Here is a 25,505-nt window from a genome sequence, read left to right as displayed (position 1 = left end):
ACCAAATCCCTGCTGGGACTCATGGAGCTATCCCAAGAAAGGGATGCTGTGCCACAAGTCCCGCTGGAAGAGCCTTGTCCTCCCTGAAAAATGGCTTTTCCCCACATAGGAACAACAGGAAGGTTCATCCCAGTGATGCCTGAGGATTTTAACTTTTATCTTTTCCATACATTTATAAATTATAGTTTTTTTCCTGTAAATTTTATGGAAATTTATAAATTTTAGCTTTTATAAATGTATACATTTTATAGATTTATAAATTTTAGCATTAATAAATTTTAACTTTTATCTTTTTCATACATTTATAATCCTGCAGTTCTTTAGTGTATAACTCCAAACTCCATAGAGTGTCAGCTGCTGCTTTCCCATTTTTCCAAAACAATTCCTCTCCAGGCCTGGGAATCAAGGACACCTCACTGCCTCAAGCCAGAGAGATGGGAATAAAAGTGAGTTGGGGAGGAGCAAACTTGGATTAAACGACTTCATTACCTGAAGCTGTAATTAGAAGATTAACCCCCAATATGCAAACAACCCAAACTTACAAAAGCGTGAAACCCGTGGTTCATTTTTGGGTGGGTTTCACCTGCCCTAAATGTACCTGGAGGCCCTTCAATAAACAAAACTGCTTTTTATTCCTTTCATTCTGTTTCTGGGCAGTCCCACCACGGCCCCAGCAGCCCGTGATGGGGTTTTGGGGACGGTTTTGGGGACAGTTTTGGGGACACCAGGACGCCGTGCCAGGGGACCCTTGCACCCTGTCCCGGAGAAACGAGGCGAGAGTCCCGCCGGAGCAGCAAAGAGCACAGACTGATGAGGAGAAGGAAGGAAGAGGAAGGAAGGAGGAATGCTCGGTAGTTAGTGTGGTGCTGGTTCAAAGGATGGAGAGGCTGGCGTTACCTTTGTTGCGGTTTTCGGGGGCTCCGCTTTTTTTACCTGTTCAAAGAGAGAAAGGGGGGAGGGCTGAGCACACGGAGCCGAATTCCCCATCCTGGGATGCTCTGAGGGGTCACTCCTGTGGTCACCCTCGCCTTGGTCCACACTGCTCGAGGCTCCAGAGCTCTCTGCTCACCCCATTGCCAAGGATTCTGATTTTTCCCACCTGTGAATCACCCCCAAAACCCGCAGAGCGCATCGAGGGTGCTGGAGGTGCCTCAGGTTTTCAGGAGGAGAAACCACGGAGCAGATTTTCAGGAGAAAAAACCCTCCTGTGCAGGTCCAGGCCCCTCCCTCCTGCTGCCATCAGATCCACGGAGCAGATTTTCAGGAGAAGAAACCCTCCTGCAGCCCCAGGAACCTCCCTCCTGCTGCCATCAGATCCACGTAGCAGATTTTCAGGAGAAGAAACCCTCCTGCAGCCCCAGGAACGTCCCTCCCGCTGCCATCAGGATCCAGATGGGAAGCACAGACTTGTCCCCCACCATGGGCAGCACCAGACCCAGAGCAGAGAGGTCTGACCCCCCCAAAATCTGTCCAGGTGGCACATGGGGGTGCCCATGGCTGCTGCACCTCAACCTCAGCTGCAGGTGACAAGGGTTTGATGTCACCCCACAGCCCCAGTGGGGACAAACTGGTGGCACCCCGCGGCCTGCTCTGCTCCCAAATCCATTGAGCTTGAAGGCTGGGAAAGCTCCAAGCACTGGGTGGCTCCCAGGGCAGTGCCATTCCCAGTGCCATTCCCAGGGCATCTTGTCCGTGGTGGCAGCTGAACCCAGGAGCTCCAAAGCTCCCAAATCCCGGTGATCCTGGAGCTGGGGAAGGCAGGATCCACACCCAGAGATGGGGAAGGCAGGATCCACACCCAGAGATGGGGAAGGCAGGATCCACACCCAGAGATGGGGAAGGCAGGATCCAGCTGGGAGCTGGGAGCTGGGGAAGGCAGGATCCACACCCAGAGATGGGGAAGGCAGGATTCACACCCAGAGATGGGAAGGCTGGATCCAGCTGGGGAAGGCAGGATCCACTCCCAGAGATGGGAGCTGGGAAAGGCAGGATCCAGCTGGGAGATGGGGAAGGCAGGATCCACACCCAGAAATGGGAAGGCAGGATCAGGTGGGAGCTGGGGAAGGCAGGATCCAGTTGGGAAAGGCAGGATCCAGCTGGGAGATGGGAGATGGGGAAGGCAGGATCCACATCTGGAACTGGGAGCTGGGGAAGGCAGGATCCAGCTGGGAGCTGGGAAAGGCAGGATCCACACTCAGAAATGGGGAGGCAGGATCGGGTGGGAGCTGGGAAAGGCAGGATCCAGCTTGGAAAGGCAGGATCCACCTGGGAGCTGGGAAATGCAGGATCCAGCTGGGAAATGCAGGATCCAGCTGTGAAATGCAGGATCCAGCTGGGAAATGCAGGATCCAGCTGGGAAATGCAGGATCCAGCTGGGAGCTGGGGAAGGCAGGATCCAGCTGGGGAAGGCAGGATCCAGCTGGGAAATGCAGGATCCAGCTGTGGAAGGCAGGATCCAGCTGGGAAAGGCAGGATCCAGCTGGGGAAGGCAGGATCCAGCTGGGAGCTGGCAGCCAGCACAGCCCGGGAGCCTCTCCCGCCTGGCATCCCCTCCTGGGAAGGGCTCCCTGGCGCGGGGATGCCGCAGCAGCTGGCAGTGCCAGCCTGATGCTGCTGCCAGTGCCTGATCCCAGTGAGGCCAAACCTGCTGAGCAGGGCATCAGGGACACGGGGAGGTTCCCCAGCAGGGAATAAACAGCTGGATGTGAAAGCTGAGACAGGAGAGAGCTCCAGCCCCAGCACGATGGGAACACCTCGGTCTGGCTGCTGTCCTCTGCCTCCTGCCATCCCCTCCTTTCCCCTTGGAAGCTCAGGGAATGCTCAGGAGATCCTCAGCCAAGTCCTGCAGGGTTTGGGTGGGCTAAAAACACCCTGTGGGCACCCAGGACTCACCTTCCCACCACCACAGGGTGGGCAGTGAGCACCACGGGGGATCCTTGACTCCCCCACCTCACAGCTCCAGGATGGAGAAGGGTCCCAAAGAGGTCTGGGAGCACCTGGACCAGGTGGAGGGGACAGGGAGGGACCCCCAACCTCTCCCTGTTCCTGTCTGGGCCGGGGGAGCTGACCCCAATGTGGAAGGAGCCTGTGGATGCTTCCCAGGAAAGGGAAAAGGAGGGAAAAGGCAGGTTCAGGACATTTCCTTACCTTTCTTCACTTTCTTCTCCTCGTCCCCTTCTCCTGCTCCCAAGAGGGTGAAGATGATCCCCGTCTGGGAGTTGATGCCCACAGCAGTCACCACCATCCTGCCCGAGCCCTCCATCACGTGGGTACCTGGCAGGGCAGCAATGCCATGGGCACACAGGTGAGACCCCCAGCTCCCCTCCCACACAATCCCAGACTGCTTTGGCTCAGAAGAACCTTCCACCCCATCCTGCTCCACCCCCTGCCAACCTCCCCCAGCCCAGATTGCTCCAAGCCCCAGCCAGCCTGGCCTTGCACACCTCCTCAAGAGCAGGACCCACCCCGATTCCAGCCCTGAAGCCTCACCTGACAGCAGCATGGGGTCTTTATCCATGGATTTCTTCACCTGGTCTGACTCCCCTGTCAGCGAGCTCTCATCTATCTTCAGGTCATTGCCCTGGATCAGGATCCCGTCTGCTGGCAGGAGATCACCTGGGAGAGGAGGAAAAGCAGGGATCAGCCCAGCCTGGGCTCAGCCCCGACTGCCCCATCCCACAGGGATGCTCCAAAAGGATCCAAAACTCCAGCTCCAGACGAGGAGAAGCAGCAGGTGAGGTTTGTAAGGGACAGGTGCAATCCAGTGAAATCCAAGAGCGCCCAAATCGTCACTGCAGAATCCTGGGGAGGATTTTGCTCGGTGCTTCCCCATCTGGTTTTAATGAATCCTTCCCAGAGCTCCTGATGAATCCAAAATCCACCCTATCCACCTGCCAAGTATGGAATCGGGCCCTTGGGAAAACAAACATGGTGCTGGATCAATCTCCTTCCTGAATGGGAGGAATATTCCCCCTGGGAAACGAGGAGCAGGGCCTGATGGATCCCAAGGGCTGCAGCTCCTGCATAAGGAAACATCCACCAGGACCTCCAGGCCAAGGAAATATTCCCCAGCATCTCCTGGGTGAGGAAATATCCAGCAATATCTCCTGGATGAGGAAATGTTCCCCAAAACATCCTGCATAAAGGAATGTTCCGCAAAACCTCCTGCATAAAGAAATGCTCCCCAAAATCTCCTGGATAAAGACATGTTCCCTAAAACCTCCTGCATAAAATGTTCCCCAAAACCTCCTGGATAAGGAAATGTTCCCCAAAATCTCCTGGATAAAGAAATGTTCCCTAAAACCTCCTGCATAAATGTTCCCCAAAACCTCCTGGATAAAGAAATGTTCCCTAAAACCTCCTGCATGAGGAAATGTTCCCCAAAACCTCCTGGATGAGGAAACGTTCCCCAAAATCTCCTGGATAAAGAAATGTTCCCTAAAACATCCTGCATAAAGAAATGTTCCCCAAAACCTCCTGGATAAAGAAATGTTCCCCAAAACCTCCTGGATAAGGAAACGCTCCCCAACATCTCCTCGCCAAGGAAATATTCCTCAACATCTGGATAAGGAAATATCCTCAACAGGGACAAGGTTGGGAAAATAAACTAATACAAACTGATAAAATAAACTAATTCTGATCCAGCAGCTCCTTAAAGCTCCGGGGCAAAAAGGGAAGGTGAGTGGAGCTCCATCAGCTCCAGGGGAGGAGCTGTTTGTCTTCAAGGAAGAAGGGCTGGAGGAGTGTGACATTCACATTCTCAGGACAGAGACACAATTCTGTCTCTCAGGAGAAGCACAGAGAGAAGAGAAACCAATCTTTATCTCTGCTCCTTTGTTTTCCCCATGTGGAATTTGCTGTGGAGATTTTACCTGAACTGATTGCTGGATTGGATTCTGGTGAAGGTTGTTTGGGTTCAGTGACCAGTCGGGAGTACTTTGAAATATTTTGGGCAGGATTAGGGAGATCCTGGAATAATGGAATTCCAGAGTGCTTTGGGTTGAAGGGATTTTAAATCCCATCCCATTCCATGGGCAGGGACAACTTCCATGATCCCAGGGAGCTGCCAGGGATGGGGCAGGCACAGCTCTGTGCCTGGGACTCTCAGCAGGGTCACGAGTTTGTAGTTAATTAGTTAGTTAGGTAAGTAAGAAGCATGTAGAATAGTATGGTATCTCTTTAAATAGTATATTAATGCAATATAGTTTTAATGAAGCTATCCTTCAGCCTTCTGATGTGCAGCAGACATCATAATTCTTCCCTGATTTCCGATGGAGAGGCAGGGAGGAGTGCAGCAGCCAGAGGCCCTGCGAGGCCTCCCTGGAGGTCACTTGCCCAAGATAAGAAGTGCCAAGTCATGATGAGCGGAGCAAAAAAGCCCCTCTTCCTCCTTCAGACCCTCTGTAAGACCATATAGGTCATATCCACCTCGACCCTGGCCACTGGACAATTTCCAACACTCTGTACCCTACATAAACCCCATTTCTGCCCCGTTTGGCAGAAGAGTTGGCACTGAAACGCCTCACAGGAGCTGCCAATAAAGACACAGCTGTGGAACCTCACACAGCCTTCTCCTCTCTCATCCCTGCTGAGGCACTTAGCGAGCAAAGAGCTGGAATCACCAAAGGGCTGAATTCACCAGAGCTGAAATCACCAGAGCTGGAATCACCAGAGCTGAATTCACCAGAGCTGGAATCACTAAGAGCTGGATTCACCAAAGAGCTGGAATGACTTCAGAGATGAATTCACCAGAGCTGGAATCACTAAGAGCTGGATTCACCAAAGAGCTGGAATCACTTAAGAGATGAACTCACCAAAGAGCTGAAATCACCAGAGCTGAAAAGGCTAAGAGCCGAAATCACTGAACAGCTGAAATCACTGAACAGCTGAAATCACCAAAGAGCTGGAATCCCTTCAGAGCTGAATTTACCGAAGAGCTGAAATCACTTAAGAGATGAATTCACCAAATAGCTGAAATCACCAAGGAGTTGAATTTACCAAAGAACTGAATTCACCAAAGAGCTGCAGTCACTTCAGAGCTGAATTCACCAAAGAGTTGAATTCACCAAGGAGCTGAAATCACTTCAGAGATGAGTTCACCAAAGAGTTGAAATCACCAAGGAGCTGAAATCACTCAAGAGATGAATTCACCAATGAGCTGAATTCACTTCAGAGCTGAATTCACCAAGGAGCTGAAATCACCAAGGAGCTGAAATCACTTAAGAGATGAATTCACCAATGAGCTGAATTCACCAAAGAGTTGAATTCACCAAGGAGCTGAAATCACTTCAGAGCTGAGTTTGCCAAAGAGTTGAAATCATCAAGGAGCTAAAATCACTTAAGAGCTGAATTCACCAAGAAGCTGAAATCACTTCAGAGCTGAGTTCACCAAAGAGCTGAAATCACTTGAAGAGCTGCTCGCTAAGCTTGCCCATGGCTGGGACCCAGGACAGGCTGTGCCCATCATCCCAGCGCGACCCAGGACACCACAGCTGCATCAGAGGCGGATCCAGGGGAAGGACAGCCCCAGCCCCACTCACCGTACTTGATCTGGGCGATGTCCCCCACCACGATCTCGGCCACGGGGATCTGGATCACCTGGCCCTTGCGGATCACCGTGAACTTCTGCTCCTGCTCGATGCGGCTCTGGAGGCCCCGGAACTGCTTCTCCTTGCTCCAGTCGTTGAAGGCCGTCACCAGCACCACGATGATGACGGAGAAGAGGATGGCAGCGCCCTCGATCCAGCCCGCCTGCGACTCGCCCTCGTCCTCCACGCCGCCCGTGGACTGCCCGCACACTGCCCGGGAGAGTTCCCGTGGGATAACCCCACACATTCCCGGGATAACCCCACGAACTGCCTGGGATAACCCCACACACTGCCCGGGATAACCCCAAATACTGCCTGAGAGAATTCCCGTGGGATAACCCCACACATTCCCGGGATAACCCCACAAACTGCCTGGGATAAACCCAAATACTGCCCGGGATAACCCCACACACAGCCCAGGATAACCCCAAATACTGCCCGAGAGAATTCCTGTGGGATAACCCCACACACTGCCCGGGAGAATTCCCGTGGGATAACCCCACACATTCCTGGGATAACCCCACAAACTGCCTGGGATAAACCCAAATACTGTCCAGGATAACCCCACACACAGCCCAGGATAACCCCAAATACCGCCCGAGAGAATTCCCGTGGGATAACCCCACACACTGCCCGGGAGAATTCCCGTGGGATAACCCCACACATTCCTGGGATAACTCCATGAACTGCCTGGCATATCCCCAATCACTGCATGGGATAACCCGAAATACTGCCCGGGATAACCATACATAGTGCCCAAGAGAATTCCCGTGGGATAACCCCACACACTGCCCGAGAGAATTCCTGTGGGATAACCCCACACACTGCCGATCCCGGAGCCCATCCCAGATCCCTGCTCCTCCAGGGAATGGGGCACATCCCAACACCTCCATCCCAAAGCCCCATTCCCCAGGGAAGGGGCAGATCCTGGAGTGCCCATCCCAAACCCCCGTTCCCCGGGGAAGGGGCCAATCCCGGAGCGCCCATCCCAAATCCTTGTCCCCCCAGGGAAGGGGCCGATTCCAGAGCCCATCCCAAACCCCATTCCCCGGGGAAGGGGCCGATCCCGGAGCCCATCCCGGACTCACGCTCGTTGTCCCCGCCCGGGGGGTGGTAGAAGGAGAGCCCCAGGGAGATGATGGCGGCGATCTCCAGGATGATGAGCGTCACGTCCTGCAGCGCTTCCCACACCAGCTGCAGGAACGTCTTGGCCTTCTTCGGGGGGATGAAGTTCTGGCCGAAGACCTGGCGCCGCTTCTCCAGGTCCGTGGGGTTCCCGGACAGGCCTGCAGGGTGGGAAGGCAGGGATGAGGGCAAAGCCCACCCTCGTCCCTGTGGAAGTCATCCTGGAGCAGCTCCCGGCCCGTCCCGGGTGCTGCTGGCAGTGGGGAGCCAAGGGGCAAATAAATAAATAAATAAATAAATAAATAAATAAATAAATAAAATATTATATACATATTATATCATATATTTATATTTATATTTAAATATATATATATAAAAATTTATTTTTGTATACATTTTATATATTTATATATATAATACATATACTATAATATATTATATTATATGTATTATATATATAAATATATAAAATAGATATTTCAAATATATTTAAAATAAATAATATAATATAATATAGTATAATATAATATAATATAATATAATATAATATAATATAATAATATATAATAATATAATATAATATAATATAATATAATATAAATATACTATAATACACTATACTACATTATAATATAATATAAATATACTATAATACACTATACTATACTATACTATACTATATTATAATATAATATAATATAAATATACTATAATACACTATACTATACTATAATATAATAAAATATAATATAAATAATAATTTATAAACAAACAAATAAACTAAATAAAATAAATTTTAGATAACTATAGATAAACTAAATAAAAATATAAATATACCAATAAAGTATAAACAAATAAATAAAGTAAATAGAAATAAGTTATGGATAAATATAAATAAATTAAATAAATATAAACATATAAATAAAGCATAAACAAATAAAAACAAATAAAATTATTGATAACTATAAATAAACTAAGTAAAATATAAACATATAAAGTATTAACAAATAAATATACTAAATAAAAATAATTTATAAATACAAATAAGTGAAATAAAAATATAAACATACAAATAAAGTATGAGCAAATAAAATAGAAATAAATATAAACAAATAAATAAATAAATAAAAATACATTATAAATAAATATAATCAAATAAAAAGTAAATATGAATAAAGTACAAACAAATAAATAACATATAAGAATAAATTATAAATAAGCATATAAACATGTAAATAAAGTAAATAGAGAATTAAAATATAAATAAAATATAAACAAATAACTAAAATTATATAAATTTAAATAAATATAAAGTATAAATAAACAAACAGAATAAAAATTAAAATATATATAAAATAAGTATAAACAAATAAATTAAACAAAGTATAAAGCATAAACAAATAAAATATAAATAAATAATAAATAAAATATAAACCATAAAGTATGAATAAATAAGCAAAACATACATAAATAAATTATAAACAAAGGAATTAATTAAATAAATAAATAATACATGAGAAGATAAAATAGAAATATATAAAAATATAAACAAATCAATCAAACTATAAATAAACCAAACAATGAACAAATAAATAACGAAATAAAGCAAAATATAAACAAACAAACAAATATCAGGCTGCAGCCTGGCGAGTGCCCAGGTGCTGCCAGCTGGCAGCGGTGGCATTTTTTACATCAAATGAGCCATAAATCTGGGCAATTCTGGGTAATTCTGGGCAAATCTGGGCAATTCTGAGTAAATCTGGGCAAATCTGGGCAAATCTGGGTAAATCTGGGTAAATCTGGGTAATTCTGGGCAAATCTGGGTAAATCTGGGCAAATCTGGGTAAATCTGGGTAAATCTGGGCAATTCTGGGTAAATCTGGGAAAATCTGGGTAAATCTGGGCAAATCTGGGCAATTCTGGGCAAATCTGGGTAAATCTGGGTACATCTGGGCAAATCTGGGCAAATATGGGCAAATCTGAGTAAATCTGGGCAAATCTGGGCAAATTTGGGCAATTCTGGGCAAATCTGGGCAAATCTGGTTAAGCAGCTGGTGCTGCTGGGGAGACAGGGAGGGAGCAGGACACGGAGCTGGGAGAGGGGATGGGGAAAAATGGGGAAAAATGGGGGAAAATGGGGAAAAATGGGGGAAAACGGTGAAAAACGGGGAATGAAAGGGGGCCTGAGCCCCTCCTGAGCGCTGCGGGCAGCGCTGGGCGGCCGTGGCAAGGTGGCACCTCTAATACAGCCATAAATGCCAGCGGGGTTTTGGGATGGAGCAGTGGGTGACAAAGTGACAGGGCCACCTCTAATAAAGCCATAAATGCTCATGGGGTCCCACCAGCCAGGGGTGACAGTGGGAGTGGGACACAGACACCCCAAATAAAGCCACAAGGGCTGAGGGGGCACCAGGACATGAGGTAGTGATGGTGACAGTGGCAAAGTGACAGGGCCACCCCTAATAAAGCCATAAATGATGACAGGGTCCCACCAGGCAGGGGTGACAGTGGCAGTGTGACACAGCCACCCCTAATAAAGCCATAAATGGTGACAGGGTCCCACCAGGCAGCAGTGGGTGACAGTGGCAGTGGGACACAGCCACCCTTAATAAAGCCATAAATGTTGTGGGGGGTCCCAGGAGGGGACAGTGGCAGTGGGACACAGCCACCCCTAATAAAGCCACAAAGGCTGAGGGGGCACCAGGACACCACAGTGGCAATGATGGTGACAGTGGCAGTGTGACACAGCCACCCCTAATAAAGCCATAAATGCTGAGGGGGCACCAGGCCGTGAGCCAGCGATGGTGACAGTGGCAGTGTGACACGGCTGTGTCCCCAGACAGAGCAGCCCCCCCTGCCCAGCACCGCCTTAAGGGACACCCCCACTCCCGTCCTGCTCCACCTTAAGATGTCCCCAGGCGCTGCCAGGGCCCGGGATGCTCCGGGGATAATGGCCCTGGTGGCCCTGGGCACATCCCGGTGGTGCCTGGAGCAGCCTGGCAGTGACAGGGGACCCGGCCTCGCACTCGGGGGACAGCTCCGTGTCGTTCCAGGGGACACTTCCCTGCCAGCCCTGTGTCACTGTATGGGACACTCCCCTGCCAGCCCTGTGTCACACCGGGGGACACCCTCCTCCCAGCTCCGTGTCACACCAGGGGATGCCCTTCCCGACACCCCCGTGTCACTCTGGGGGACACCTTCCTGCCAGCTCTGTGTCACTCTGGGGACCCCTCCCTGCCAGCCCCATGTCACTTTGGGGACACCTCCCTGCCAGCTCTGTGTCACTCTGTAGGACACCTCCCTGCCAGTTCTGTGTCACTTTGGGGGGACACTCCCTGCCAGCGCCGTGTCACTTTGGGGACACCCCCATGCCAGCCCCCTGTCACTCTGGGGGACACCTCCCTGCCAGTTCTGTGTCACTTTGGGGGGACACTCACTGCCAGCTCCGTGTCACATTGGGGGGAGACCTCCCTGCCTACCTTGTGTCACCATGGGGACAGCTCTGTGTCATTCCAGGGGACACTTCCCTGCCAGCCCCATGTCACTTTGGGGACACTCTCCTGCCAGCTCTGTGTCACTTTGGGGACACCTCCCATGCCAGCCCCGTGTCACTCTGTAGGACACCTCCCTGCCAGCTCTGTGTCACTTTGGGGACACCCCCATGCCAGCTCTGTGTCACTTTGGGGGGACACTCACTGCCAGCGCCGTGTCACTGTGAGGACACACTCCTGCCAGCCCTGTGTCACTCTGTAGGACACCCCCCTGCCAGCTTTGTGTCACTCTGGGGGACACCCTTCTGCCAGCCCGGTGTCACTTTGGGGACACCTCCCTGCCAGCGCCGTGGCACTCTGTAGGACACCTCCCTGCCAGCTCCGTGTCACATTGGGGGGAGACCCCCCTGCCAGCCCCGTGTCACTCTGGGGGACACCCCCCTGCCAGCCCTGTGTCACCCTGGGGACACCTCCTTGCCAGCCCCGTGTCACTCTGTAGGACACTTCCCTGCCAGCTCCGTGTCACACTGGGGGGAGACCTCCCTGCCTACCTTGTGCCACCATGGGGACAGGTCTGTGTCATTCCAGGGGACACTTCCCTGCCAGCTCTGTGTCACTTTGGGGGGAGACCCCTGCCAGCCCCATGTCAGGACACCCCTCTGCCAGTCCCTGTCACCCTGGGGACACCCCCTGTGCCCGCCCGGTGTCCCCGAAGCAGGACCGATCCCCTCCCGCCCCAGCCCAGCTGCAGGGAGGGGACAGCTGGCAGCTGGCACAGACGCCGGGCTGTCCCCACCCAGCCGTGACGAGGAGGCTGAGCAGGATCCCGGCATGTCCCAGCCTCCATTCCCGACAGAGGGTGGAAAATGCGGCTCATGGCCACCGAGCCGTGGGGACACACGTGGGGACACACGTGGGGACACACAGGGACACGGGATGGTCCCACAGGTCGCAGATCCCAAAGCAGATCCCACCCATGGGAATGATCCCAGGGCGGTCCCCCACCCTCCTTGGGGAACTGGGGGGGTTTGGTGGCTCTGTGCTGGCACAGGGAGGGTGACAAAGAGCACGTGCCACCCACATGCCACTGCAGGGTGTGGGGGACAGATTAGAAGGTGACAAAAAGCAGCAGCCCTGGGCAGGTGGCACCCATGGGGCCACTCTGGGGTCAGGATTGGCACAGAAACGGGGCAGAAATTTTGGGTGGAGGCCACAGGTGACAGCAGGGAGCTGTCACCAGCCCCTGCTCTGCCTGGGGACAGCGGCTGTGGGGTGGCACGAGGAGCCCCCCCGCAGGAATGGGGCCGGGGGTGGCAGCCCTGGGTGAGTCAGGGTGGCTGTGCTGGCACCGGGCACCCAGGGGACACCCGTGGCACCCCAAAGCCACCCCAAAGCCGCTTCTGGAGCAGCCCTGAGGGTTTGGGGTCTCCTGGAGCTGCCAGAACCAGCAGACCCCAAAGTGACACCGGGGACCCCTCACTGGGGACCGTGGTCAGTGTTTGCCCACGAGGACAGTGCCAGGCTGGAGAGGGGACAGCCAGTCCTGCAGCACAGGGTGGCACCGAGGCTCAGGTGGGATCCAGGTGGGATCAAAGCACTCCAGAACAGGATCCTAAAGGATCCTACAGCGGGACAGGAGTGCTGGCAGGACACCCTGGGCTGGCCCTGTGCCACCCCAGCAGGGTGACCAGGAGAGGGACAACGAGAATGGGGATGGGGACAAACATCTGGGAACAAGGGACACCAAGCTGACCCCACTCAGAGGTGCCACAGGTTCCCTCGGGGTTTTGCTCTTGCCAAAAATCCCTGAGGATTTGGAGGAGAGAACCTTTCTTTGCTCTCTGGGCTCAGCGGGATTTGGGACAGCTCAGCTCCATGGCAGGGACGTGCCAGGGTGGCACCGAACCCTTCACCACCCCTAGAAGAGCCTTTTGGGTTCTCCTCCTGCCTCTCCTCCCGCCCCAAAGCAGCGTGATCCCACTTTGGCAAGGCCCAGCACATTGTTTGTGACCTGAGCTTCGTATTTCCACCGGGATTTCCCCCCCTTCTCAAACCACATCCCGATATTGTCTCTCCTTCCCGGTCCCGCTCACAGCTGGAAAGCTGCAAACCCCCCACTTGCAGCACTAAAAATATCCCACAGATTGTCAGAGCTGAGTCCCCATCCCACAGCTACAGGGCTCAGTCCCCACCCCACAGATTGTCACAGCTGAGTCCCCATCCCACAGCTACAGGGCTCAGTCCCCACCCCACAGATTGTCACAGCCAAGTCCCCACCCCACAGCTACAGGGCTCAGTCCCCACCCCACAGATTGTCACAGCTGAGTCCCCATCCCGGATTATCACAGCCAAGTCCCCATCCCACAGCTTTAGGGCTGAGCCCCCATCCCACAGCTCCAGGGCTCAGTCCCCATCCCGGATTGTCACAGCCAAGTCCCCATCCCACAGCTTTAGGGCTGTGTCCCCATCCCACAGCTCCAGAGGATGCTATCCCAGTCCCCATCCCACAGCTCCAGGGCTGATTCCCCATCCCACAGCTTTAGGGCTGAGCCCCCATCCCATATTGCCACAGCTGAGTCCCCATCCTACACCTTTAGGGTTCAGTTCCCATTCCACAGATTGTCACAGCCAAGTCCCCATCCCACAGCTTTAGGGCTGAGCCCCCATCCCGCAGCTCCAGGGCTCAGTCCCCACCCCAGATTGTCACAGCCAAGTCCCCATCTCACAGTTTTAGGGCTGAGCCCCCACCCCACAGCTCCAGGGCTCAGTTCCCATCCCACAGATTGTCACAGCCAAGTCCCCATCCCACAGCTTTAGGACTCAGTTCCCATCCCACAGCTCCAGGAAACCCCTCGGAGCTGGAATCAGGGGCTCTGTGCCCCCTGCACCCCCAGCCTCACTGCTAAGGGGACCCCAAAAGCCATCCCAGCCCGTGAGGGCAGAGGTGCCACCCTGAGGTCCTCCCAGAGGTGACCCCAGGTGACACTGCCACCACCCCAGGTGACACTGCCACCACCCCAGGTGACACTGCCACCACCCCAGCTGTGCTGCCCAGGTTTTCCTTGGAGCGTCCTCAGACCAGGAGGGACCTGGGCCCACCTCCCCACCCCTGGGTGCATCCCCCACCCCCTCTGGGGACGCGCTGTCCCTGTCCCTCACTCAAAGTGCCACCAACAGCTGCAGGTAGCACCCGGCCACCTCGCCAGCGCCCTCCAACCTTTACACCTCCCCTCCCACCCCGGAACTCTGTGAAGGACTGAACAGGGAACAGCTGGAGAGGCAGCTGGGTGTGGGGAGCAGCTCCTCACCCCATCCCACATCTCTGACCATCCCAGAAGTGACAACCCCAGACCATGGGACAGTCACTGGAGACACCATCGGGCGTCACATTCGTGTGGTTCCATCCCAAAAGTGACACCCCGAGGCCACAAAACAGCCACCAGAGCCACCACCCTCGGACATCACCTTCACATGGCTCCACTCCAGAGATGACAACCCCAGACCATGGCAGCCACCACCCTCAAGTGTCACCTTCACATGGCTCTATCCTGGAGATGACAACCCCAGACCGTGGCAGTCACCACCCTTGGACATCACCTCCATGTGTCTCCATCCTGGAGGTGACAACCCCAGAGGTGATAATCTCAGACCTTGGGAGCCACCACCCTTGGATGCCATCATCTGGCTCCATCCTGGAGATGACAACCCCAAGCCATGGAAGCCACCACCCTTGGACATCACCTCCATGTGGATTCATCCTGGAGCTGACAACACCAGAGGTGACAACCCCAGAGGTGATAATCCCAGACCTGGGAGCCACCACCCTTGGATGTCCCCTCCATCTGGCTCCGTCCTGGAGGTGACAACCCCAAACTATGGAAGCCACCACCCTCGGGTGTCACCTTCTCACAGCTCCATCCTGGAGGTGACAACCCCAGAGCTGACGATCCTAGAGGTGACAACCCCAGACCTTGGCAGCCACCACCCTTGGACATCACCTCCATGTGTCTCCATCCTGGAGGTGACAACCCCAGAGGTGACAACCCCAGACCCTGCGAGCCACCATCCTCAAGTGTCACCTCCATGTGTCTCCATCCTGGAGCTGACAATCCCAAAGGTGACAACCCCAGACCGTGGGAGCCACCACCCTCGGACATCACCTCCATGTGTCTCCATCCTGGAGGTGACAACCCCAGAGGTGACAATCCCAGATCATGGGAGCCACCACCCTTGAGTGTCACCTTCACATGGCTCCATTCCAGAGGTGACAACCCCAGAGCTGACGATCCTAGAGGTGACAACCCCAGACCTTGGCAGCCACCACCCTTGGACATCACCTCCATGTGGATTCATCCTGGAGCTGACAACACCAGAGGTGACAACCCCAGACCCTGCGAGCCACCATCCTCAGGTGTCACCTCCATGTGTCTCCATCCTGGAGGTGACAACCCCAGAGGTGATAATCCCAGACCATGGGAACCACCACCCTTGGACATCACCTCCATGTGTCTCCATCCTAGAGGTGACAACCCCACAGGTGACAACCCCAGCCCACGGCAGGGCCACTCACCTTCAACCGGCGACGTCTTCAACCTCTTGCAGACGTTCTGGACGCCGCCATAGGAGTCGTTGAGCCGGGCCACGGCCTCGGCGCTCCTCAGCTCCATGAGGTTCCTGAGCTCCACCAAGGAGCACCCAAAGTCCCCCTCATGGTTGCCCTCGGCCACCGAGTTCCCGGGGTGGTGGTCGGCCACGTTGTTGGTCATCTTGTCGCGGCTCCGGCGCCACCGGCGCGGCGCTCCTGGGGCGGCCTGGCTCGCGGCTCCGGCGGCTCCGGCGGCTCCGGTGGGGGGATGCTCCGTGTGGCTCCTTCCCTGGGGGCTTCCCGGGGGGAACGGGCGGCTCTATCCGAGCCCAACTTGTCGGGATGAAGGTGTAAACAGGATGTGCATGTTACCGCGGAGGCGACCTTAGCAACGCCCGGCGTGCAGCTCCTGCAGCGGGAGGAGGAGGAGGAGGAGGAGGAGGAGGAGGGCTCCCTGGATACCACAGCAACTGGAGCTGCGAAAACAACCGTGGGAAACAAAAATATCGGCGTTAGGAGGGCTTGGGAAGGAGCGAGGCGCCCCATGGGGAGGGACAAGGGAGCGGTGCTGCCCCAAGGTGGGGATTTTTAGGGAGAATGCGGTGTCAGCGTGGTTTGGGCAGGAATTCCTGGGTGAGAAGTTGAGCTCGGGGTGTGGAGCAGGGGAAAGCCGCAGCTGCGGGGCCGGGCAGGAAAAGGAGCCCAGGTGGTTCTTCGCTTTCAGCCCAGACAAACCCTCCCGTCGATTTTGGGTTAAAAATACCCCTCGGCAGTGGGAAACAGCTGCTTCCTCCCCTGGGCAGGACGTGGGGGCTGGAGCATTGCTCCCCGCCCTGCTGGCAGGTAGGGAATGATCCCAATATCCCATAATCACAATGTCCAAATATCCCAATATCAAAATATCCCAATGTCCCAATATGCCAAATTCCCAAAATCCCAATATCTCAATGTCCCAATATCCCAAATTCCCGATATCCCAATATCCCAAAATCACAATGTCCAAATATCCCAATATCCAAATATCCCCAAATCCCAATATCCCAATGTCCCAATATCCCAAATTTCCGATATCCCAATATCCAAATATCCCGATATCCCAATGCCCCAACATCCCAAATTCCCAATATCTCAATGTCCCAATATCCCAAATTCTCAATATCCAAATATCCCAAAATCCCGATATCCCAATGTCCCAATATCCCAAATTCCAAAAATCCCGATAGGCAATATCCAAATATCCCAATGCCCCAATATCTCAAATTCCCATTATCTCAATGTCCCAATATCCCAAATTCCTGATATCCCAATATCACAATGTCCAAAAATCCCACAACCCCAATATCCCAGTATCCATAGGAAAGGGGTTGCATCACCCCATGGGCTATACATCAGATGGGAGATGCAATAGGGACCACAAAAGAGAAGAGGGAAGTGGCAGAAAAGCCACCCAAAACTGGGATTTTGTCGGAAATCGAGGTTTTTCCTGTTCTGAGGTGGCTCCCTGAGGACAGCGAGTGGCTCTCAGTGTCCCCAAGAGCTGCCACCCAAGTCACAACCCCACAGCAAGCCCCAAAAACCCTTCAACCAAGCCAGGCAAGGACCACGAGCATCCCGCAGCTCCCCCATTCCTCAGGGATTTGGGGGGCTGGGATTTCCTGCTGGCATTTCAGAGTTCTAGGGACAAACAGGGACATGGCGGGAACAGCACAGGCCAGAGGCGAAAAGGGCTTTTTGTCAGCCAGGGTTAGCTGTGTTCCCAAGCTCCAGGGAAGCTCCCGGCACTCCAGAGGCAAAAAGGCTGCGAGGAGAGGCTCTCATGGAGAGAAAATAAAATCTTTCTGAGGGCAAAATAAATAAAGAACAAGCAGCATCCGCCCCAGACGGGGCCCAGGGGTGGCAGAGCAGCCTGGGGAGGGACAGGAGGGAGGAGGGAGGAGAAAGTCCACGGCTGATCCCAGAACACACGGGAAGCACCAGCCCTCACAAACCCCACAGAGAGGCACCAAATCAGCACAGGGCTGCCCCAGACTGCCCCAATTCCAGAGCCAGGGCCATCCCAAACTGCCCCAGTTCCAGCCCCAGGGCCGTCCCAAACTGCTCCATCCCAAACTGCCCCAATTCCAGCCCCAGATCTGTCCCAAACTGCCCCAATTCCAGCCCCAGATCTTTCCCAAACTGCTCCATCCCAAACTGCCCCAATTCCAGCCCCAGGGCTGTCCCAAACTGCCCCAATTCCAGCCCCAGAGCTGTCCCAAACTGCCCCAATTCCAGCCCCAGGGACATCCCAAGCTGCCACAATTCCAGCCCCAGCGCTGTCCCAAACTTCCCCAATTCCAGCCCCAGAGCTGTCCCAAACTGCCCCAATTCCAGCCCCAGATTTGTCCCAAGCTGCTCCATCCCAAACTGCCCCAATTCCAGCCCCAGGGCCATCCCAAACTGCTCCATCCCAAAATGCCCCAATTCCAGCTGCACGGCCATCCCAAACTGCCACAATTCCAGCCCCAGATCTGTCCCAAGCTGCCCCAATTCCAGCCCCAGATCTGTCCCAAACTGCCCCAATTCCAACCCCAGAGCTGTCCCAAACTGCTCCATCCCAAACTGCCCCAATTCCAGCCCCAGAGCTGCCCCAATTCCAGCCCCAGATCTGTCCCAAACTGCCCCAATTCCAGCCCCAGAGCCGTCCCAAACTGCTCCATCCCAAACTGCCCCAATTCCAGCCCCAGGGCCGTCCCAAACTGCCCCAATTCCAGCCCCAGATCTGTCCCAAACTGCCCCAATTCCAGCCCCAGGGCCGTCCCAAACTGCCCCAATTCCAGCCCCAGGGCCGTCCCAAACTGCCCCAATTCCAGCCCCAGAGCTGCCCCAATTCCAGCCCCAGGGGCTTTTCCATCTCTGGGGCAGCCCTGAGAACCGAACCCTCCCTGCCTGGCCCTCCTTATCCCGCCAGCAGCACCCCCAGGGCAGCTCCCGGCGTTATCAGGGCACCACAGGCACCAACCGAACCTCGGGGACAGCGGTGACACCGTCAGTGTCCCCACCTCGGCAGAGTGTCCCCACCTCGGGAGGGACCTGTGCCCCAGCTGAAGGGAGCGGGGAGCACGGCAGGATGGGGGGAACAGGGATTGGGACACGGGGATTGGGACATGGGGATGGGGAAATGGGGATGGGACACAGGAATGGGACACAGGGATGGGGACACTGGGATGGGGAGAACAGGGATGGGACACAGGGATGGGACACAGGGATGGGATACAGGACACTGGGATGGGGACACAGGGATGGGGACACAGGGATGGGACACGGGGATGGGACACGGGGATGGGGACACGGGGATGGGACACAGGGATGGGGACACGGGGATGGGACATGGGGATGGGGGACACGGGGATGGAGACACTCGGATGGGGACACAGGGATGAGACACAGGGATGAGACATGGGGATGGGGAAATGGGGATGGGACACAGGAATGGGACACAGGGATGGGGAGAACAGGGATGGGACACGGATGGGACACAGGGATGGGGAGAACAGGGATGGGACACGGGGATGAGACACAGGGATGGGATACAGGACACTGGGATGGGGACACAGGGATGGGGACACTGGGATGGGGACACAGGGATTGGACACGGGGATGGGACACAGGGATGGGACACAGGGATGAAGAGAACAGGGATGGGACTCAGGGATGGAAAGACACAGGGGTGGGACACACAGATGGGGACACACGGATGGGACACTGCAGCTCCCGGGACACCCAGAGCCTTGCTGCTGCCCCATCCAGCAGGGATGGATCCCTGCCCATCCCCAGCCCCGTTATCCCACGGCTCCTCGTGGAGCTGAGCTCATCCATCCCTGCCAGGCAGCAGCTCCCAGCAGCGGGAAGCAGGAGGTGGCAGGCCCAATTAAGCAGGCTCCTGCTGATTAAGAGAAAAAACGCTAATTCCCCCACCCCACCACGCTCATTTCCTCCTCTTTCATAGCAACCGGCGCTGTCTGAGGAGCGCTCAGAGGTTAAGAGGGAGACAGTTAATTAATACTGTAACGGCCTAGCCCTTAATTACCCCTGACAGAGCTCAGGGGGCAGCGATCAGCACCATCCCTGTGTCCCACTGCGGGATTCCAGCCTGGAATTTGCTCTGTCCTGGGGGGAAAGGAGGGACCCAGCACCATCCCTGTGTCCCACAGTCAGATTCCAGCCTGGAATTCGCTCTGTCCTGGGGGGAAAGGAGGGACCCAACACCATCCCTGTGTCCCACAGTCAGATTCCAGCCTGGAATTTGCTCTGTTCTGGGGGGAAAGGAGGGACCCAGCACCATCCATGGGTCACACTGTGAGATTCCAGCCTGGAATTTGCTCTGTCCTGGGAGGAAAGGAGGGACCCAGCACCATCCCTGTGTCCCACAGTCAGACTCCAGCCTGGAATTCGCTCTGTCCTGGGGGAAAGGAGGGACCCAGCACCATCCCTGTGTCCCACCCTGCAATCCCAGCCTGGGACCGAGGTGTGGGATGGCTCTGAGCATCCTTCCCCAGCCCTTTTGGGATCACAGCCCCATTCCCAAACCTGCCCCATCCCACCAGCTCGGCTCCGAGCTGGGAAGGATCCACCCGGATCAGAGCCATCATCGCTCCGAGGAGCCCCCAGGGACTCCAGCAGGTTCTGTCCTTCACTCCGGGAATCCATTCCCAGAGCCCCAGGCCCTGGAGAGGAACAAGCGCTCCCTGAGGGATGAACACGGCCCAGGTGGGAGAGGAGTGTGAGGGGACAAGGAAGAGGAGTGTGAGGGGAGGAAGGAGAGGATTTGAGGGGAGGAAGGAGAGGAGTGTGAGGGGATGAAGAAGCGGGGTGTGAGGGGAGGAAGGAGAGGATTTGAGGGGAGGAAGGAGAGGACTGTGAGGGGATGAAGGAGTGGATGTGAGGGGATGAAGGAGTGGATGTGAGGGGATGAAGGAGTGGATGTGAGGGGAGGAAGGAGCAGGGTGTGAGGGGATGAAGGAGAGGATTTGAGGGGAGGAAGGAGAGGAGTGTGAGGGGGAAAAGGAGCAGGGTGTGAGGGGACAAAGCAGTGGGGTGTGAGGGGAGGAAGGAGAGGAGTCTGAGGGGATGAAGTAGAAGAGTGTAAGGGAAGGAAGGAGTAGGGTGTGAGGGGACGAAGGAGAGGAGTGTGAGGGGAGGAAGGAGCAGGGTGTGAGAGGAGGAAGGAGCGAGCGGGCTCCAGGCAGGAGGAGCTGGCGAGGAGCGGCTGAGCCGGTGCTGCAGCTGAACCTGCCCGGAATAATAAACGGCAGCCACGGCACCTCCGTCCTGCCAGGGACAGTGCCCGCAGCCAGGGCCACTGCCCCAGCCTGGCCCGTGCCCACCCCAGCCCCAGGACCTGCTGGATTTACCCTCGGAGACCGCAAAGTGCTCGAAAAGCGACGAGGAAAAATTAATCAGCTGGACGTGCCACAAGTGGCAACTTCAGCCACGGCATGGGTGGCCCTGCTGCCGTGCTGGTGGCACCATAGCCTGGCATGTGCCACCAGCAGCCGTGGTTGGGTCCCTGGGTGAGGACAGGGATCCTCCTGCCTCAGGACATCAGATCAGATCCTCCCACCAGAGCAATCCCTGCCCAAGCACAGGAGGTTTTTCCATTGATCCACCAAGGAGGATGAAATCCATGCCCCAGCTGGGACATCTCCCACCAGCAGGCCAAGGAAAAGCATCACCAGCCACCACATTCCCCGCCCAGAGCACAAATTCCAGCTCGGATCAGGTGGATCAAGGTGGGATCACCTTTCCCCAAGCACCTGGATCCCAGCCCTACATTCTGCCCCTCTCAGCAGCACCCACCAGGGTCCATCTCCTCTCCCAGTTTGGGAACGGGGTGTTGGGAACACTTGGCTGCCGGAGGTTGCCATGGCAAACTCGATGTAAAGCTGTCAAGGATGCTGTTTATGTTGCCAAGTGGGGAGGAAGGGAAAAAAAATAATAAAAAGAAAAAAAAATATATAAAAATCAACTCCCCCAAAATTCCCCTTCCTTGGCTCGGGTTTGAGATTTTTTTTCTCATTGGGAATCTGAAGCTGAATCCGCAGTGGGATGAGAGAGGCTGCATGGACAGGGATAGTCTCCAGATGGACAGACAGACCCCACGAGCCAAAGTTGCCAATTAAAGGAGAAAAAACGGCCTTGGAGCACCTTTGCTGCCCCTGGAGAGGCCACAGGGAGGTGAAAATCCTCTGGAATGGCTGAATCCAAGGAGGAATCACCGGGAGAGACCCGTGGGGTGCTGCCATCACCATGGGGGGGTTGGGGAGGGGACGAGACCCCCCTGCAGCCCCCCAGAGGCAGGGGAGGCACCTTCCCAGCGGGAATGGGGGACTGGGCTCTGCACTGGCACCTGGGCACAGCCATCCTGCCCCACGCCAACAGGTGACAGCCTTGGGGACAGGGAGGGCATCAGGAGAGGGGTGACAGCCTTGGGGACAGGGAGGGCACCAGGAGAGGGGTGACAGCCTTGGGGACAAAGAGGGCACAGCAGGGCAGAGGTGACAGCCTTGGGGACAGGGAGGGCACAGTGGGGCTGAGGTGACAGCCTTGGGGACAGGGAGGGCACTGCGGGGCTGAGGTGACAGCCTTGGGGACAGGGAGGGCACAGCGGGGTGGAGGTGACAGCTTTGGGGACAGAAAGGGCACTGCGGGGCTGAGGTGACAGCTTTGGGGACAGGGAGGGCATCGGGAGAGGGGTGACAGCCTTGGGGACAGGGAGGGCACAGCGGGGCTGAGGTGACAGCTTTGGGGACAGGGAGGGCACCGTGGGAGGGGGCAAAGCAGGGCGGAGGTGACAGCTTTGGGGACAGGGCCTGCGGCAGGTCCCTGTCCCACCAGGACACGGCCACGTGGAGCGGGTGGCACCCAGCCCGGCTGGTGGGGTATGTCACAGGGGGGATTTCGGGGGGATTTCAGGGAAATTCAGGGGGGATTTCAGGGGGAGTTCTGGGGGGATTTCAGGGGGATTTCAGGGGAGGTTTCAGGGGGGATTTCACGGGGGGATTTCAGGGGGATGTCACGGGGGGATTTCAGGAGGATTTCACGGGGGGGTTTCAGGGGGATTTCACGGGGGGATTTCACGGGGGATTTCACGGGGGGGTTTCAGGAGGATTTCAGGGGGGATTTCAGGGGGATTTCAGGGGGATTTCAGGGGGGGTTTCAGGGGGGATTTCACGGGGGGGTTTCAGAGGGATTTCACGGGGGGGTTTCAGGGGGATTTCACGGGGGGATTTCAGGGGGTCCCCAGCGTCCCCCCGGAGCCCGAGGGCAGCGGGGGGGCCCCGGCAGCGCTGGGCGCCCCTCCCCTGCACACTCACCAAATCGCAATGTGCAGATGGCAGCGCTCCGCTCCCGCTCCTGCCCGTTCCCAGCACCACCCCTGGCACGGGAAGCCTTCCCCGCTTAACCCCTGCGGCGCCGGGGACACCGCCGGGCACCGGGGACACCGCCGGGCACCGGGGACACCGCCGGGCTGTCACCTCGGGGGGAGCAGAGGGACCAACCTCACGCTCAGGGCTGGCTGAAAGGGGCAGGGGACATCCCAGCCGGGATTGTCACCCTCGGGGAGGACGGGCAGGGTGGCAAGAAGCTCACGGTGGGGGAACCACCATCCTGGTGCCACGGGACAAAGCCAGGCTGTGACACCGGACAGACCCCAGGACGCTCAGGGACCTTGTGCCCTCCCCTCGGTCACGCCGGTGCCGAAAGCAGAAGCGGTGGCACTCGGGGACAGCCACCTGTGGCACCCGCGGGATGTCCCCTCCTCCCGCAGCAGCATCCGCTTCCTCCGCCAGGGGTGGGGACAGCGACACTGCCCTGCCCGGGGGGGCCACCCGCACCCCGCAGCGACACCCCCGCCACACCTTGGGGACACTCCAGAGCCAGACCCGGCACGGGGGATCCTGCGGGGATCCGGCCCCTGGGGCTGCTCCTGGGCAGGGCAGGTTCCCCTCGTCCCCGTGGGTCCCCACGAGTGACAACTCCTGTCTCCTGCAAGTGACAATTCCCGACTCCCGTGAGTGACAATTCCTGTCTCCTGCAAGTGACAATTCCCGTGTCCTGCAAGTGACAATTCCCCCGTCTCCCATGAGTGACAATTCCTGACTCCTGCAAGTGACAATTCCTGTCTCCTGCAAGTGACAATTCCCGTGTCCTGCAAGTGACAATTCCTGTCTCCCGTGAGTGACAATTCCTGTCTCCTGCAAGTGACAATTCCCGTGTCCTGCAAGTGACAATTCCCAACTCCCGTGAGTGACAATTCCCAACTCCCGTGAGTGACAATTTCCGACTCCCTCGAGTGACAATTCCCGACTCCTGCAAGTGACAATTCCCGACTCCTGAAAGTGACAATTCCTGACTCCTGCAAGTGACAATTCCCGACTTCTGCTAGTGACAATTCCCATCTCCCGTGAGTGACAATTCCCATCTCCTGCAAGTGACAATTCCCGTCTCCTGCAAGTGACCATTCCCATCTCCCACGAGTGACAATTCCTGTGTCCTGCAAGTGACAATTCCCATCTCCTGCAAGTGACAATTCCTGACTCCTGCAAGTGACAATCCCCGACTCCCGTGAGTGACAATTCCCGTGTCCTGCAAGTGACAATTCCCCGTCTCCTGCAAGTGACAATTCCCCCGTCTGCTGCAAGTGACAATTCCCGTCTCCCATGAGTGACAATTCCCGACTCCTGAAAGTGACAATTCCTGACTCCTGCAAGTGACAAGTCCCGACTCCCTCGAGCGACAATTCCCATCTCCCGTGAGTGACAATTCCCGTGTCCTGCAAGTGACAATTCCCGTGTCCTGCAAGTGACAATTCCTGTCTCCTGCAAGTGACAATTCCCATCTCCCACGAGTGACAATTCCCGTCTCCCATGTGTGACAATTCCTGTCTCCTGCAAGTGACAATTCCCATCTCCCACGAGTGACAATTCCCATGTCCTGCAAGTGACAATTCCCATCTCCCGTGAGTGACAATTCCCGTCTCCTGCAAGTGACAATTTCCGACTCCCTCGAGTGACAATTCCCGTGTCCTGCAAGTGACAATTCCCATCTCCCATGAGTGACAATTCCCGACTCACACACTCCTCCCTGTCCACGACATCGTGTTGGGGACGAGGAAGGGGACACGCCACGGCTCCCGTGGGCTCAGGGTGGCACACGCTGTCCCCGCGGTGTCACCGTCACCCCCGGTGCCAACCCCGCAGCTTTTCCTCCCACACGGCTGTGCCAAGCACACAATTCCCGGTGCCAGCCACGGGGCTGCCACGTGCAGGGCACAAGGCTGGGGGCCTGTCCCCAAACCAGCTGTCACCCCCTTGGCCGCAGATCCTCGTCCCCACACCGGTGACACCGCGGGTGGGGATGCCAGCAGAGCGTTGTCCCATCCCTGCCTGTGTCACATCACCCTCCTCCTCCTCTCCTTCCTCCTGCCAGGCTGGGGGACCCACAGGAGGGATGGCAGCAGGGCCAAGGTCACAGGGAAAGCAGAAGGAAAAGGCAGGAGGAGGTGACATTCCCCAAAACGAATGTCCCTGCCGCCACCCTGCAGGGGACTCACGCGGCCGCCACCGCCCCGCTCATTCCAGCTGCCCTGGCTCCCATTTTGCTCCTATTTTGCCTCCTGCTAATTGACGTTGGAAAACTGCTGGGTTTTGGCGTGCCCAAGGCAGCAATTAACTCCCG

The 25,505-nt window shown here is 55.5% G+C and overlaps 1 protein-coding gene across 10 annotated transcripts in view; it reads right to left on the bottom strand.

Moving 5' to 3' along the window:
- The window catches only part of ATP2B4 (ATPase plasma membrane Ca2+ transporting 4), a 75,810-nt gene that overhangs the window by 29,726 nt on the left and 20,579 nt on the right, over window positions 1-25,505 (bottom strand). For 7 of the 10 annotated variants that reach the window (XM_041721385.2, XM_041721383.2, XM_041721380.2 and 4 more), the window contains exons 2-7: window positions 15,774-16,264; window positions 7,676-7,873; window positions 6,540-6,797; window positions 3,490-3,615; window positions 3,148-3,273; window positions 898-933 (exon numbers count right to left, since the gene is read on the bottom strand). In XM_041721385.2, coding sequence (XP_041577319.1) covers window positions 898-933; window positions 3,148-3,273; window positions 3,490-3,615; window positions 6,540-6,797; window positions 7,676-7,873; window positions 15,774-15,969 — 940 coding nt within the window. In that variant the 5' untranslated portion in view covers window positions 15,970-16,264. Of the gene's footprint in view, window positions 1-897; window positions 934-3,147; window positions 3,274-3,489; window positions 3,616-6,539; window positions 6,798-7,675; window positions 7,874-15,773; window positions 16,265-23,140; window positions 23,163-25,505 lie in introns of those variants that run through there. The other 3 variants (XM_041721382.2, XM_041721384.2, XM_072918949.1) reach the window with 2 other exon arrangements.

Source organism: Taeniopygia guttata, chromosome 26, assembly GCF_048771995.1.
Source record: "Taeniopygia guttata chromosome 26, bTaeGut7.mat, whole genome shotgun sequence".
Lineage (NCBI taxonomy): Eukaryota > Metazoa > Chordata > Aves > Passeriformes > Estrildidae > Taeniopygia > Taeniopygia guttata.
This window is presented reverse-complemented; position numbering and strand designations above follow the sequence as displayed.